Source organism: Haliaeetus leucocephalus, unplaced genomic scaffold (assembly GCF_000737465.1).
Source record: "Haliaeetus leucocephalus isolate CR32 unplaced genomic scaffold, Haliaeetus_leucocephalus-4.0 Scaffold192, whole genome shotgun sequence".
Classification (NCBI taxonomy): Eukaryota; Metazoa; Chordata; class Aves; order Accipitriformes; family Accipitridae; genus Haliaeetus; species Haliaeetus leucocephalus.
This window is the reverse complement of record NW_010972628.1, coordinates 30403-47185: the sequence shown is the minus strand read 5'-3', so window position 1 is coordinate 47185 and position 16783 is coordinate 30403. Positions and strand designations below refer to the sequence as shown.

At 38.8% G+C, this 16783-nt stretch overlaps 1 protein-coding gene across 2 annotated transcripts in view; it reads left to right on the top strand.

Annotated features, from left to right (window-relative positions):
• The window catches only part of LNPEP (leucyl/cystinyl aminopeptidase), a 71546-nt gene that overhangs the window by 43951 nt on the left and 10812 nt on the right, over positions 1 to 16783 (top strand). For both annotated transcript variants that reach the window (XM_010565453.1, XM_010565452.1), the window contains exons 5-11: positions 1560 to 1680; positions 2351 to 2505; positions 2830 to 2943; positions 5174 to 5305; positions 8050 to 8181; positions 13875 to 14035; positions 16688 to 16776. In XM_010565453.1, coding sequence (XP_010563755.1) covers positions 1560 to 1680; positions 2351 to 2505; positions 2830 to 2943; positions 5174 to 5305; positions 8050 to 8181; positions 13875 to 14035; positions 16688 to 16776 — 904 coding nt within the window. The remainder of the gene's footprint in view (positions 1 to 1559; positions 1681 to 2350; positions 2506 to 2829; positions 2944 to 5173; positions 5306 to 8049; positions 8182 to 13874; positions 14036 to 16687; positions 16777 to 16783) is intronic.

Here is a 16783-nt window from a genome sequence, read left to right as displayed (position 1 = left end):
TACTTTCTTTTTTTTTTTATTCTTTTTCCTTGTGGCTGCTATTCAGGTCTGTATTTGAACTGTATTCTGGTAAAATCATATAGCCAGTTCTTTATCAGGCAGAAAACTGATCAGTATACTAAATGTTTCGTGTTTGCAGAGAGCCTGAAACACCTATCTATGTGGTATGCTTTCCTTAGTTCATAATAGTGAGGCTAGCTTGCATGGTTTTTCAATAATTCAGAAGTATTTTATGGCAGAGGCACGTAGGAGAGGAGAAGAAGACCAAGTGATACGTTCTGACTAAGGAAAGTGGTTCTTAACTGTGCCTCTTCATTCTGACCATGAAGCAAGATATTGGCCAAGCTAGGGAAGTCCAGCAGACCTTTAGAAGGCACCAAACGCAAGGGATCTAGCAATGTATAAGAGTACTTGCCAGCTTAAAGGGAGAAAGCATAAGCATGTCATACCAAGTAAGGCCAGAGTCTATCTAGTGTGTTGTTCTGTTGCCAACAGTGTCTAGTAGGCCAAGGGAGACTGTAAGAAGGAAGCATATAATGATGTTTTCCACAAAATACATTCTCAAAATGCTTCCAGCAATTTGTGGCTGGGAGATTCAAAGAATTTGAGCTAACCAGTTCACACAGAATAAATTTATTGTCATGAATGTTACAAGATAGCTTAGAGTTGAAGTAAAGTTGCTCTGTGTTATTAATGCAATGAGATTTTTCTCAACTCCAGAAGATCCTGGGGAGCTTTTATGTTTTGTTTTTGAGCTTAAAATTTGCACCCAATAATACTTTTTTACTTCCAGGAACACTAGATTAGATCCTTACTGGTATGCTCTTGGTTCAAACTCAACAGGTCACCCTATCCATCTGTTTGAAATGTCATTTGTTTACTGATTTGTAACACAGTAAGAGGGACTTTATTTTAATAGAACAGGAGAATTAGTCTCAGCATATTTTGTGTTCGTGTATGAAAGGCGTCCTAAACCTGGATCAACCTGTAACCTAATCAATGTTATTTTTTTGATGTAGCCACTTCAACACAAATAGCGAGAGACTGTAACCTCTCCATTTTTATGAATGCTTCTTTTTTCATGTCTAATGTGGCCCTATCTTACATAGGGGCATGGATGAACTTTGTGCCAATTATTATTTCTTGAGAGAATTTCTTGCAGATGATACTAGTGTTATCATACTGATAGCCTAAACTTAGAGATTAATTGAGGTGTGCAGGGAGAGTCACTTAACTCATGAGGGAGTAAAAAAGGAATTGGATCAATTTCTGTTCATGTAGACACTTCCTGAACACCTTCCTTAAAGGTGTCAGCCTTGAATTGTTCTTCCATACACATTGGTCAATTGGATAGTCTGTCTGTATTTTGACTAATGAATAAGCTCTAGCAAAAAAATTAACTCTTTATTGACAGCTTCATAACTAGAGTTTGTAACTTACGTGTGTACTCCCAAAACTGTGTCCTATCTGTTTCAGGATCTTCTGCCAACTCCTGTTTTACATCCAAAGATATTGTAGCTACATGTTTCAAAATCTTTTCTCTTCTCTGTTTGGAGTAGGTATCTGTCTATGCCATACCACAGCATCTAAACCAAGTTGGGTATGCACTAAACACAGCAGTGAAACTTCTGGAATTTTATCAAAAATACTTTTTCATAAACTACCCTCTTGAAAAATTAGGTAAGTTCTTTTGAACTTTTTTTAAACAGAAGAAGCAGCCCTAATCAATTCTGAGAAATGCAGGGGAACTTTTGTTCTGAAAAGGTGTGCTTAAAAAAAAAAAAAAGATAGCATAAAATATCTGTGAAATAAGGTTCCCTCAAAATTATTTTAAAAATTCATTAAATGTTTGACAGAGTATGAGTATTAAGTGATTCCTAAGCTGGAAAGTTTTTGTGAGCTTTTGACACCAGATTGCTTATAATTCGGTGTAAATTTAACATGATGTGCCTTGGTAGGGAGATACAGAAGTCTTTGTGAATCATGTTCACCAGTGCAAAATCTGCAGCCTGACTTCTCTGCATGTATTAGTTTGACTGGAAAGATAATGAAATGCAGTCTTCTAAGTCACTACTTTTAGTAAGGGCAGCCCCGTTTTCTTGTTAGTTGTGTGTGTGCAAGATCTATAGGCAGTGTCTGTGTAGTGCTTTAAGTTGTTTGTGTAAGAGTACTGCTAGAGAAACATGGCTATAAATCTATGGGGCTTTTATGCTTGAGATATGAGTACATGTTGACACCACAGGATTTAAATAATGAGTTTTTTAGGGATTAGGTAATAGAATAGATAGACTTGAAATACAGAATTGCTTTAACTAGCAGTTTTCAAAAGCTTCTTTCAAATCTTTTCCAGATCTGGTAGCAATTCCTGATTTTCAGTCTGGTGCAATGGAAAACTGGGGCTTGATCACCTTCCGAGAAACAACACTTTTGTTTGACAGTAATACTTCTTCAGCAAGGGATAAAAAGTTAATAACTGCAGTGATAGCACATGAGCTTGCCCATCAGGTACTAGACTGGGGAGATTAATGTTTAAATGCAGTGGGTTTTTTTTTTTTTTTTTTTTTTTTTTTTTAAATGCAATTCTGTCCTTAAATTCACCCCTGCCCTCACTGTATTTGGGTTGTGCATTGTATCAGTTCGGAATAACTGCAGGTATATTTTCTCCAGTACAACAGGCAAAATGCAACTCTGTCATGACATACTTAGGGAGTTGTTCATGCAAAAGCATTGCCATGGTTTTAACTGAACTTGATTTTGAGGATGGATGGAGTGTTACTGTACTCATTTGATTTTATTTCTGAAAAAGAATGACATTTTGGTCTTTCATAGTGGTTTGGCAATCTAGTAACTATGGAATGGTGGAATGATCTCTGGCTGAATGAGGGATTTGCAACTTTCATGGAGTACTTTGCCATGGAGGAGATTTTTCCAGAATTACATTCAGTAAGTACTTTCTGTAACTACACTTACTGTACTTTGGCTAGGATCTATTTTTTAATGCTGCCCGTAAAGGACTGATATTTACAAACTTGTATTGAAATTCACTTTGGGCACCACTGAGATTAAATTATATCTCCTCGCTTTGGCACCTTCATTATATTGGGAGTGGTTTGGGGGGAAGCTTTGGGGAGGTTGCATTGTTCTTCTGTGGTTTTGTTTGGGGTTTTTTTTCCTATGTTGGTAGTAGTCTACATGCAGTCTTTGCACAGAATGCTTTAACCTACACAAAACACAAAATAGCAGGTTTTAAAAGGTGTAGATGTCTATATATCAAATTATAACTTAAAATCTTTATACAGAAAGTCCAGGCATGTTGTTGACCAAGTTTGTCTGCCTCTACTTTTCCTAGTAGGCTTAGGAAGCACCAGAGCTTTAGGTTACTAAATATACCTGTCTTGCCATCATTGTGATACGTGCTTGTGCCTGAATCAGTTTGGGATTTGCAAATCGAGGGAGCTGGTATAAAAGTATCATATGGTCCCAGCCAATGGATTCTGATAACACTGAGTTACCCTAATAGTACAAAGCACTGCTCCCAAAGGCACTTCTGTTTATGCACTGAAGGATAAAATTCATAACTAGAGTTTGTAACTTACGTGTGTACTCCCAAAACTGTGTCCTATCTGTTTCAGGATCTTCTGCCAACTCCTGTTTTACATCCAAAGATATTGTAGCTACATGTTTCAAAATCTTTTCTCTTTTTTGATATGATTACCTAGTGATCACTTAAAAACTCTCTCAGGTACTAAGTGACCTAGCTTTTCAGACACTGGAAAACATGAAGGTTTCAAACTTGGTCTTTTCGCTTCTGAGGAAGGAATACCCGCTACTGCTGTAAAGCATCCCTGTCACTGAATGCAGGCAGAGAAACAAAGATTAGTGCAACTAAATGGATGGGGCAGTGAAGAGACTAATTCTGCATCCTGGGTAAAGGTATCTCCTAGGAGAGGAGATACCTGGGCTCTGGAGCCAGCTTCCAAGAGTGATTTGCATTAGTCACGGGATTAAAAACCTGACCACGTACTGACTGTTTCCTGCTTGCTGTATTGTGTTCTCAGCATACTGACAGAGTGTGAATTTTGAGTTCTTAATTCACCCTTGCTGCATTAAATAACTTGGGTTGCTAACTTAGTTCAGTAGAACTCTTTCTTGGAGCTGGGTGTTTAAAAATTTTTTCATTTGGCCTAGCTTGGTGGTTGAGTTTGATTGCGATTGAAAGTATGTTTCTATAGCTGTTCTGCTTTTTGGGTGCATATGTGGTGAGGGGAGGGCACAAAACTAGTCTAATGTTTTAACAAGGACACATCTAACACTTGTATACTTCATTCTGAAAGGTGCCTGACAAGGTGCCTTCACCAACATCTCGTTTCACCACTTGGTAATGCCAAAATGTGTTTTGATAAATAAAAAAAAGTCACTCAGAACTTCTGCATTCAAGAAGAAGAATAACTTTAAAATTTTAAACTTTAAAGGGTATCTTTATTGTATCATACATAGGTGTTATCTTTTTATTTTTTTTGTAGCTCTCTACTGTATAAAGGAAACTGTTTAGAGAATTGTTTGCTCAAGCCTTGATGAAAAGAGATGGACAAATAGCAGTATAGTCAGCTTCTTTTCAGTGTTTCAGATTGTCTTGTTTGGGTAACAATGTATTAAATTAAAATATCTTCATTCTAGAAGAAAAGGAGGAAGAGACTTTGGTACTAGGATCACTAGATAAGGTGGTGTTTACATTCACACAAACAACACTGTAGTGAGTAATTTCCCTAGTCTTCATGCTTTAATATTAAAGCATACTACAGAAGTCATGCTTTTGTATTCCCTGCTTCCTGTAAATGAACTGAAAACGTTGGTGAGCCAAATCTGAAGTTCGACACATACTTAGTAGGTATATTTATTTTCTGTAGTGCCAATGATGCATTTACCTGAGACAGGAGCTTAAGGGTCTAGATAATGACACAAACCTAAGAGTGAGATTCCACTACTAAAATGTAGCAGGGAAACAATAGATTTTACAAATGCTACCCTGACAATTCTTTTGCTGATTCCATTGGCAGGAAGGCGAGCAATGGCATATTAGAGCAATGGAAGAGCAAAGCAGAGACAACTTTTACTGTTCTGCTTACCATGTATGTTCTAGCTTCTCAGACACTTATAAATGTTTCTCTTCTAGGATGAAGATCTTCTTAATTTAATTTTCAAGGCTATGATGAAGGATTCCTTGAATTCTTCACATCCAGTCTCTTCTGCTGTTCAGTCTTCAGAGCAAATTGAAGAAATGTTTGATGCACTTTCTTATATCAAGGTAAATTTAAAAATATTTGGAAATATTTGGAAAGTAATATATTAGCTATTGAAAAGATGCATGTGGAATCATGAGTAAGTAGGCATGTACTGACGATTGTTTGGGGGTAATTTACACCTAGCACAAACAATGCAGGATCTCTTAGTACTGTTTCTGAGTGTCTACATAGCTTTTAATTAGGAAAAGATTATGTATGTGGATTTGTGTCCTTACTTAACATCCTTCTGCTTGATGCATGCTTCAGCACAAAGTAAAATACTCATGAAGCTCTAAGAGGGGACCCAGCAGGTGAAACAAAATATCAAATTAGACATATATTCTTTTTCTGAAAGCAGATTGTAACATGTGCTTAGGAAAAGAGTAACAACGATGCACTTACTGAAGCAATTACTCCTTTTTATACTCTGCTTTTAAAAACCAATATTTTACAGATGTCCCGAGCTCCACGCTTGCCTCTGGAATGTAAAATTATTTCACTGCATATCCTGGTTGTCTACAACTTGATTATTTCTAATGTCTAGTGAGGGTTGTGTGTGAGGTTTATGTTTTTAAAGCTTCACAGTGCCTCATTGAAAATTCATGAGAGCGCAAATATCGTATTTGCAAAATTTTTACTCACGTTATCTCAGGTTTTAGATACTGTGTCCCATGATGTTGGTATTATTGGAGGAAAGCCTTTTCTAACTTTTGGATTAACTTTCATTTTCTCCCCCCACTATCTGTGTATACTTGTACTTTCATCTAATAAGAAACCATGGGAACAGCTAGTGCTTACTAGAAAACTGTCAAATACTACGTCTTCCTCTGCTCAGTGGAATGCAGTTCCCACAGCTGTCTTGGTTTGTCTCCTCTGATTTCTCTTTGCAAGTCTCAACTGGTCAACTCATGTTGTCTGACATCCTTGAGCAGTCTGAGATGCCAAATGGACCTACAATAGTGATGTGCTTCCATTTATTTTGGTCTGTGTTTTCTGGATTACAAGAACAGGGATGTGTGAATTTCAGCTTCTTTTGGTTGTGAAATGGATTTGGTATATCAGAAGGCATGGCTGTTGTTTCATGCTTCTGAGTTGCTGTCTCAAGTAATTCCCTTTTTGGTGAGCTTCTGGAAGCTATGCTTCATGCACGATCGTGTCTCTAGACAGCTAACTTCAGACATAATTCCATCACTCTTTGCCTGATCAAAACTCCTCTATATAATTTTCTTGGAAATTTTGCATAAGTGATTGGGCTGGAATTTCAGTCAATTAGTAAAGTGTTATATTTGGAGAATTACTTTATTACTTCATTGCTGCTGGTAAGTATCTGCATCTTCTGAATAGAAATGTAGCAACCTACATCTTTGAGTTTAGGAGCTAACCAAAAGAATTTTTGCCCTTGCATTGTCAGAAGCAGATTTTCCATGGCTGCTTTCTATATTTCAGAGGCTTTCATTGCATAGCTTTTCATTCATGCATGCAGTGTTTGTATTCCACTACTCTTGGCCCTGTATCTTAGCTAAGGCTCCTGCCAATTTGAATGGGAAGACACTTTCAACAGGCTCCCTAATCAGCGAAGGGTAGTCTGTTATTGAATTATACAGCTTGCTTTGTTTTACTATACTACCAACTGATGCAGATTAGTAGGTGGCGTTTACATTTTACTGTCTGGAATAGGAAGTATTGTACAAAATTATTTGTAGCCCGGTTGTTTTGCAGACTATCAGTAAACCTAAGACTCAAGGGTGGGACAACAATCCACCTGCAACAACAGAGTGTTTGGGAGGATATGACAGTAAGAAAAACAAAGTAGTAGAGCTACATCTTAAGTACAGATGCATGCAAGAGAGGAAATTAAAATTGTACTAAGGGGTATTCCTGCAGTTTCATGAATAATTAGATTAACCAGGTAGCCTTCAGTTTCAGGCAAGATGTTACTTAGATTCCAAAACTTGAATTTGGAATGTGTAAGAACCATACATGCTCTTACTAAAATTTTCCTTTTAATTTTTTCCTGATCCTTTCTCAGAAATAGTACCAAAAATATAAAGTGCACCTTTAAACTTTACATGATCTATGGCTGCTCATCTGCATTCAGTTGTACTGTATGCAAGTCCTCAGGCAGTTTATTTATTAGTGGCTGTTACATAGAAGCATTTCTATGGAAAGAAAATGGCTTTCAGTTATGTTTAAAAAAAGCAAAACCCAACACCTTTCTGTCTACACATTTGTGGCCACTTTGATACTAGAAATGCTTAGTTACTACTTCTTTTAATAAAACGTGGCTGTATTTAAACGTTGTCAAAATGTACTTGTCCTTCTACAGTCAATTCCAGCCTACTAAGTGCATCTCATCTTTTTCCTATATTTTTAGGGGTTTTTTTATATAACTGCAAATCATATGACCATTAAACACTGTCTCACAAGTGCAGTTCTGTACAATATAGAAGAGTATTGCTAATGAAATACAGCAGCCAACAGAGACTTATCAGTAAGAAGGCAATATTTTTGAGATTGTTAATTGGAAAAAAGGTCAAGCTCTATTAGCATGTTTTGCAACTGTATTTGAAGTTTATGAAATATTAAAAAAATATTTTTCCAAGACAACTGAGTGTTAAGCTAATTATTCAAATTATATAATTTGGGATAAAAATCTACCAGCTTCTGAGTTATTCTTGTACTGTGGAAGAGCTATAATATGCATATGCTTCAACAAGTTCTATAACTCTAATTTACCAATTCTTTTTCTTTATTTTCCTCCCTAAAGGGGGCTTCACTTCTTTTGATGCTGAAGCATTATCTCACTAAGGATGTTTTCCAAGCTGGCATTGAGGTGTACTTGCATAATCACAACTATGGATCTGCCCAGAGTGATGACTTATGGGACAGCATGAATGAGGTACCCATCTTTTAATATGCCATTCTTGTTTCTTCAGTTCTCTAAGTATGTTTTAAGTTTTGATTTGTTTCCTTGTTTATGATATTGTGTTTGATAATGGACTGCAGGTAAATACTCTGAAGTTCTTGTTCATCATTGTCAAAAGTTCTGTCATATAGATATAGAGGTTCTTGTAGCTTCTAGGACTTAATTATCATCCCAGAAAAGTGCTGGAAGCGGGTACACACTACCATGCATATCCACATGTGTTGACATATCAGTATGTACATACTTTCTCTAGAGTTGCATTGTTATTGTGTTAAGACCAGAATAACAATAGTCATCTTAAATGCAGGACAATACTTTCAAGGAATAGCTGAATCCAACCTTTCTCTGTAGAGGTCTTGGGGTACTCTCTACTTGTCTAACTTTGTTTCAGTGATAGGTTCAGTTTCAACAGACAGTGCTGGAATTGTAGGAAAACATTGTAGGGACCAATTTCGTTCAGCAGCTCTCCAAATGTTAAGGCAGGCGTAAGGCTGTGTCTGATTAAAGTGGGTGTATGGGCAAGGAGTGAGGGCACAAGAAAGCAAGGGCACAGGCAGGAGAGAGCAAGGGCAAGAGTTGGCACACCTGTGGGAGCCAGGGAGGGCACAGGCAAGAGGGCACATGTGAAGGAGAGGGGAGAGATGGTGGGAGGGAGAGAGGGAGGAGAAGTGGGTGAAGGAGGGAGAGAGTGCAAGGAATGATTAGGGGTAGAAGAGTGTGAGGGAGAGAACACATGAAGGGGAGACAGTAGGAGGAAGAGAGCAAGGGGTGGGGAGCGTGCGAGAGGGAGAGTGCAAGACAGAGTGCTTCCAGCAAGAAAGAACTGCTGAGTAACCCCAGGCAGTGTCAAAGTAGTTGTATAAGGGAAGGGAAGAGGTTTCCCTGTGAGTGTGTGTACTGTGTGTATTAAAGTCTCTGAAATCCATGTGAGGTTCCCTCACAGAAGCTGAGTGCTAGGCAGGATACTAATTTAATGTTTAGTTTTGGTTCTTGGCATCTACTTTATGATATTTGAACTTCTGCAGAACTGGAGCCGCTGTTAGTTGTCAGCTTTCACAGGTGGCTGTAAATTTGTGTATTTAGTCCTACACAGTCACTAGTTTGCCAGCTAGTGATGGATTATTATTGATATCAGACTGTGATGCTGTTATGACAGAGAACTCTTCTGGCTTGTACAGCAATTTATATAGTGAAAAATAGACTTTCCCCTCCTCAACCTCTGCAAAATGGAGCCTCCTGACCAACCGTCTTCAGTCATGCACACATTGAGAACATACCACAGGGAGGTATATCCACATAGAGTGGCTAGAGACACCACACAGATGCCTCACATTTAATTAACGTGAGGGTTTAACTGTTACTAGGTGCAGGGTTTAACTGTTACTAGAGCATGGGAAAAGACTTGTTCTCAAAACTTCAGATTACTTGCTTAGTCTGTCTCCCTGGCTCAGAAAAGAACTTTTTTTAATTATTATTATAAACCTACTGTTTGTTCATGGGGCAAGTTCAGCTTTTCTGCAAACTCAGCAGGCCTCTTTCTCCAGTCTTTTGGAACCTTAGTCATCATCTTTTAAGAGTCAACTCTAGGATTGCTTCACCCACCTGTATTAGTATTGTTAAGTGAAGCACATCCAACCAATTTTGTAACATGTGATGTCAGAACTCAGTGTGTGTTTCCTATTTTAATGAGAAACAACCCTTTGTATTTGGTGCTAGTTTAATAGTTACCAAATTCCTGCTAAGACCAGGTATTTAACAGCATTATCTGCCAAAAGTTACCATTCTGTGTGGAGGAGCCCATCAACTGGTTCTTTAGATGTTTTCTGATACTGATTACAATGTTTGCCTTTTCCTCTGTGTCCAGTCCTGACTGCATCTCATTTCATGCCTGAATCTTTGGTTTGTTTTGTGGGGTTTTTTTGCATGTAATTGTTAATGCTGCTGTTAATTTTGTGTTTTCCGTAGTCTCCACTTTTGTACACTTCCATATTCCCTTTTTCCAAAGATTTATAGTTTAGCTGGACTAGTCTGCTGTATTGGGTTTGTGTGGTGGGGTTTTGGTAGTGGGGGAGGGGTTACAGGGGTGGCTCCTCTGAGAAGTTGCTAGAAGCTTCCCTGGCTCCGAGTTGGACCTGCCTCTGGCCAAGGCTGAGCCCATCAGCGACAGTGGTAGTGCCTCTGGGATAACATATTTACGAGGGGAAAAGAAAAAAAAGCCACAAACCTGCTGGAAAACCTGTAGGTGAGAGAAACACCTATGCAGACCCCAAGGTCAGTGAAGAAGGAGGGGGAGGAGGTGCACTGGAGCAGAGATTACCCTGTAGCCTGTGGTGAGGTGGTAGGCTGTCCCCCTGCAGCCCATGGAGGTTACAGTGGAGCAGCTGCCCACCCGCAGCCCATGGAGGACCCCATGCCGGAGCAGGTGGATGCCCCTGAAGATGGCCGTGACTCCATGGGAAAGCCAGTGCTGGAGCAGTCTGCGACTGAAGATCAGCCCACAGAAAGGACCTGTGCCAGGGAAGTTCATGAAGAACTACAGCCCATGTGAAGGACTCATGCTGGAGAAGTTCATGGAGGACTGTCTCCCGTGGGAGGGACCCCATGCTGGAGCAGGGGAAGAGTGAGGAGTCCTCCTCCTGAGGAGGAAGGAGCGGCAGAGAAAATGTGTGACAAACTGACCACAACCCCCATTGCCCATCTCCCTGTGCTGCTGGGGGGAAAGAGGTAGAGCAAATTGGGAGTGAAGTTGAGCCCAGGAAGGAGGGAATGGGAGCGGGGGGTGGAGGGGATGTGTTAAGATTTGGTTTGAATTCTCACTATTGTACTCTGATTTGATTGGTAACAAATTAAATTTTTTTTTTTCCCCAAGTCGAGTCTGTTTCACCCATGACCATAACTGGTGAGTGATCCCTCCTTGTCCTTGTCTCAATCCATGAGCTTTTCATTATATTTTCTCCTCCCCATATCAGGGGCGGGGAGGAGTAAGTGAGTGAGTGGCCACATAGTGCTTAGTTGCCAGCTGGACCTAAACCACAACATCTGTTATTGCAACGAGTTAGTTTACATTTGGGCTTTTATTATTTTGCTTCCCTGAGAAGATACCAGATTTTCTGCACTACTTTTTTTCCACTGATTTTTACCTATTGCCTCTCTGAATTTACTGAAATTTAGTTTCCCTTTGTCTATTTTCCTTTGGTTTGGTATTCTTTCTGTTTTAATATTTTTCTTTTTGTATCTCAAATTCTTAGTTTCTTTTGCTTTCTGATCATCTTTCACCTTCAGATTCTCAGCCAGACTTTGGTGGTTAACAGTCAAATCTAGACAGGCTGCACCTCTGATTACTTTCTCTGCCCTTGGTATCAAAAGTTCATCCATTCTAGGAACTTGATGGAAAATCTTTGCTCAATATTTTCCCCCAGTAGATGTCTGAGTAATTAAAACTATATGAGCTAGATGAATCTGAGTAGTTCACACAAAATAAGGGTGTACCTATCTGAACTTTGAGTTGGTTGATACCATTATTAGTGCCCTTGGACTCTGCCAGTGCCCAGACCTGCTAAAAGTTTCTTTCAAAGTTTTATCTTTGTAATACAAGAGACCATATGTCTGTCTGGACTTCTTGATTTGTCACTGTTTTAGATGTGAACTATTTCACTGAGTCTCCCTTGTGACAATTAAACCAGTAGTATTATCAAATATTGAGAACTTTAGTATACTTTTCAGATGTTTCCCATATTTATGGTAATAGTAAAAAGAAATCTATCATATTCAGCAAATTGACTGGCTTTTTTTCCTTTTGCTCCCATTAATTATGCCTAGGCTGGATGTGTTCGAAAATTCCAACTGTAAAAGTGGCCTTTTCTTTGCTCATAAATTTTTGCTGTCCACACAGCAAAATGCATAATCATTTCTTAAGTCCTTCTCTGAGGAATGCAGCAATCATAGTTGGAGTGAAGATGAGAAAACTGCATGTGAATTAAAAGAAATTTAAAAGAAAAAATCTGTAACACAGCAAACAAACTTCTTGTATACCTTGCCTAGAAGGAAGAAGGGTGAAGTCATTTTCAGACGCTGCTTTCATTGGATTTAGGAGCTGCTGTTCAAAGAAGATATGTCAATAAAATCAATTTATTTCAATAAAATTTTCCTATGATGAAACTATGAACCTATAATTTCTAATAAATTGGTTCAATTTCGGGTGATTGGGGAGGGTTCTATTTTGGAATAGAATTATTTCAGTGGTGCAAATTTCAAATTTGCTCATGGCTCTGTACAGATTAGACACAAATCTTTCTGCCAGTCTTTAGGTGTCTCACAATGTTAGCACACAAAGACTGAAATGCGGAACAGGCAAGTTGACAAGGTGCAAGTATTAGACTTAATTAGTTTCCTGATCTCTTAACACTGCTGTCATCATGGGTTTGGGGTCCTTTGGTTTGGGTTTGATTTGTTTTTGGTTTGGTTTTTTTTTTGTTTTGCTGGCTGGCATTGGTACAGATTTCTGGTGGTTTCAAAATGTAACAGGAGGGAATGTGGAAAGAAAGTGAGAGCATGCATTCAACAAGTCTTGGGCAATTTATGAAAGTATTGCATAATGTAATATTGTAGTGAGAAAGCTAGCTTGTGATAACAAGACAGAGGAAGAGGATTTAGCCAGGAGTGGGTTTTGGGAGTATGCAAAAAGTAAAAAAAAAAAAAAGATGTAGACTTCAAAGTCTTCAAATTTTAAACTTTTGATAGAGAATTGCTTCCCTGGAATTGAAACCCCTATTTAAAGTTTATGGTCATTCTCTACATAAATGATATAGTATTTTCCCACGAGGGTAAACTGTGCATGTTATTGTTGGCTTGAACAGACAACAGTGGGCATTAAGATGCTGATGAGGTAGACTAGAGAAAGACACAGTATAGGTTGGTAAAAGTTAAATGTAACTTGAATAATGATATATTAATTTCCTTATGTTCCTGCTAGCTCAACCTAAAACATGTTTTCATAAGCTAGGGGACATATTATCTTCTTCAGGTTGGATTATCATCTCTGCTAATAAAGAGGCAGTGATATGTAGACATTATAAAGTACTTGTCCCTCACATGTCCCTCAGTGGGGATGTTGTAGTATAAACAGTTCCTGAAAGATTAGAAGAGGTTGGAGGTTAAGCTATGCAAAGGCTGGTAAGTGGGAGGGAGGGGGAAAAAACCCCAAAACATGGGATAAAGGACATGTTGGTTTTGTTATACAAACACTGTCACTTTAATTCCATTTCTAACATTCATTTCAGAATTAAAAGAAGACATTTAACCTGAAACACCTGCATAATACCAGAATACCAATAAGGAAAGAGAAAGGGTAGGGGCAAGCTTGGGAGCTTACCATAACTTTCTTTTCTGTAACATTCTTTTCTCCACTTTCATGACATACCAGTTCAACCTACCTGATATTTCCAATTTGTCTGTCCATGGCTTGGCTAGGATTCCCTCAACTTAAGAAAATAAACACTACTTGCTCCCCTAAACTGTTGCTTACAAAATTTACAAGGTCAGTGTCAAAGTTATTGTTTACAGATGCAGAATCGTGCTACAACTTACCTGGTAAGTTTAAGGAGGAAGGTTTAAAAATGTTCTTCATTTTCTATTGCTATTTTCTTGTTATGTTATGATTTTCACAGATTACCAATGGAACATTAGATGTAAAAAAGTTGATGAAAACTTGGATTCTACATAAAGGATTTCCTTTAGTCACTGTTGTCCGAAAGGGAAAGAATATTTCTGTACAACAAGAGAAATTTTTGTATCGCGTGGAACCAGAAAATTGGACAGCAGATGCAAGGTTATTACCTTCTTAATACTTTTTATCCATTAAAAACTACCTGTAGATATCTTTCTTGTATTTTGTGCATCTTTCTCACTTGTATTCAGGGGTCCTAGTAGTTTCTTTGAAGGCAGGTAATAACAAAGAATTTGGCACAGAAATTCACGTATCTAATATCTGCCTGAAGATCCATCTGTTTCCACCTAGGCAACTGCTAAAAGTCTGTGGTATCCTTTGTAAGCTGAGTTTCTTACTTGCATCCTTTCCTGAAGCTTTTAAGCTTGAGGTGATGAATTGTGGTAAATAGTAGAATGAATTCTTCAGTTTTTTTAATGCCAAAAGGCAGATCTCACAGATAAAGTTTTCTTCTAAGTTCAGAAAGTTTAGTTTAGTTAATGAGAAGCTGAAGAAAGGTAGGCTGCAGAAGTTTGCAGAAGTTACAGATGTATATGTCTGACTTTAGAGCCTCTGTTCCTTCCTCCCAAAATTTAGTGTACATCTTGGGCTTTCTTAGAGGAAAGCAGAGAAGCTAGAATCAAAGCATTCTTGGTTTAAAAATTTTAAGATGGCACTAATGCATGACAGTAAATGGCTGAATACATGAAAGGCAATATCCATTGTACCAAAACTTCCTTTTAGGAAGTACATACACAAATGCTGAAGAAGCAAAGATGTGGCAGTTGCTAATTGTAAAAATTAATTTACTGCAAATGTGTCTTATATTATTAACCTTACTGTATTTTGTAACAAACCAAAATATGCAAGTTTGAATCCTTTTGAGATTTTGGTGGGTTTATTTGGTTGTTTGAAGTCTTAACAGGAACTGAGTCCTTTGCATCATCTTGCAGAATCAGGCCTGTGAAAGGAATTTGTCTCATGAAATGTTGTAAGTTAAGGGGCTTTGTTTTATTTTTGCTATGTGGAAGAAGGGAAGTGATGTGTGGTTGAAAGGTAAGGGAAGGATTGTTAGGCTTAATTATTGTTCTGTTTCTAGTTGATGTCAATTTGGGAAGTGCATGAAAAGCTTGTGAAGAAGAGCTCTCTGTGTGAGTCGTACACAGAAGGGGTCCCTGTCAAAATTGGAACACATGTGTGCAACTTGTTTCATCTCACTCAAAGTTGTGTTTTGTCTAAATAGGCAAGTCTTTATCATCATTATGAGCCACCATAGCATTTATTCTTCCAGGTTGCAGTTCAGTTGAGGCAGTCTTTGTGGTATGCAATCAATTATGGTTTCTGTTACCATGATTGGAATTTGAGTCTTGTACTTGAATCACATAAATTTAAAAAAACCAAAAACAACAACAACAACAACAACAAACTTGTAAAATTTCAGGAAGACAGAACATTGGACTGAGGTGAAAGTAATACTGGCTGAATTTCTGATACAGCCAGAGATTTCCTGGCTTTGACTGTCCTGTCCTTATGACTTTGGACAAGCCACTTAGCATGCTGGAACTGAGGAAGAAGTACTAGGAAAGGTGGTGTCCATCAGGGATCTGTACTGGTAACAGTACTGTTTAATGTCTTCATCAATGACATAGACAGGGGGATCAAGTGCACCCTTGGAAAATTTGCAGGTGACACCAAGCTGAGTGGTGCAGTTGCCATGTCTGAGGGATGGGATGCCTTTCAGAGGGACCTGGACAAGCTTGAGAAGTGGACCCATGTGAACCTCATGAAGTTCAGCAAGGCCAAATGCAAAGTCCTGCACTAGGGTTGGGGCTACCCCTGGTATCAACACAGGCTGAGGGATGAAGGGATTGAGAGCAGCCCTGCAGAGGACTTGGGGCTACTGGTGGATGAAAAACTGGACATGAGCCAGCAGTGTGCACTGGCAGCCCAGAAAGTCAACCATATCCTGGGCTGCATAAATAGAAGGGTGGCCAGCAGGTTGGGGGAGGTTATTCTGCCCCTCTACTCTGCTCTGGTGAGACCCTACCTGGAGGACTGCATCCAGCTCTGGGGTCCTCAACACATGAAAGACATGGAACCACTGGGTCCAGAGGAGGGCCACAAAAGTGATCAGAAGGATGGAACATCTCTCCTGTGAGAACAGGCTGAGAGAGTTGGTGGTGTTCAGCCTGGAGAAGAGAAGGCTCTGGGGGACCTTTCAATACTTATGGGAAAGGTGGGGACAGACTAGGGCCTGTATCAATAGGACAAGGGGTAATGGTTTTAAACTAAAGGAGGGTAGATTCAGACTAGATATAAGGAAGAAATTGTTTACAATTTCAGGTTTTTGGCAGAATTGTTTAGGGTGGTGAAACACTGGAACAGGTTGCCCAGAGAGGTGGTAGATGCCCTATCGCTGGAAACATTCAAGGTCAGGTTGGATGGGGCTCTGAGCAACCTGACCTAGCTGAAGATGTCCCTGCTCATTGCAGGGGGGCGTGTACTAGCTGAACTTTAAAGTTCCCTTCCAACCCAAACCATTCTATGATACTATGAAATTTTCCCCCTTCTCAACATGGTGGGATTAAAAAAATAATTGCTGTACATGTATTCTTTTATCATATTCTGATTATATGAGTGAGATTTTTACTTTATTATGCAGTGGTTCCAATACTACTAATATACTAAAATGCTTAAATTAAAAAAAAAACAAATCAAACTCTTCAAGACCAATGTGTGTATAATATGTCAGTAAACATTTGCTTTCCTTTGCAGTTACCTGTGGCATATTCCTCTCACCTACATAACTAGTAGCTGCAACTTTACCCATTGTACAAATGCATATTTACTGGACCAAAAGTCAGGTATGTG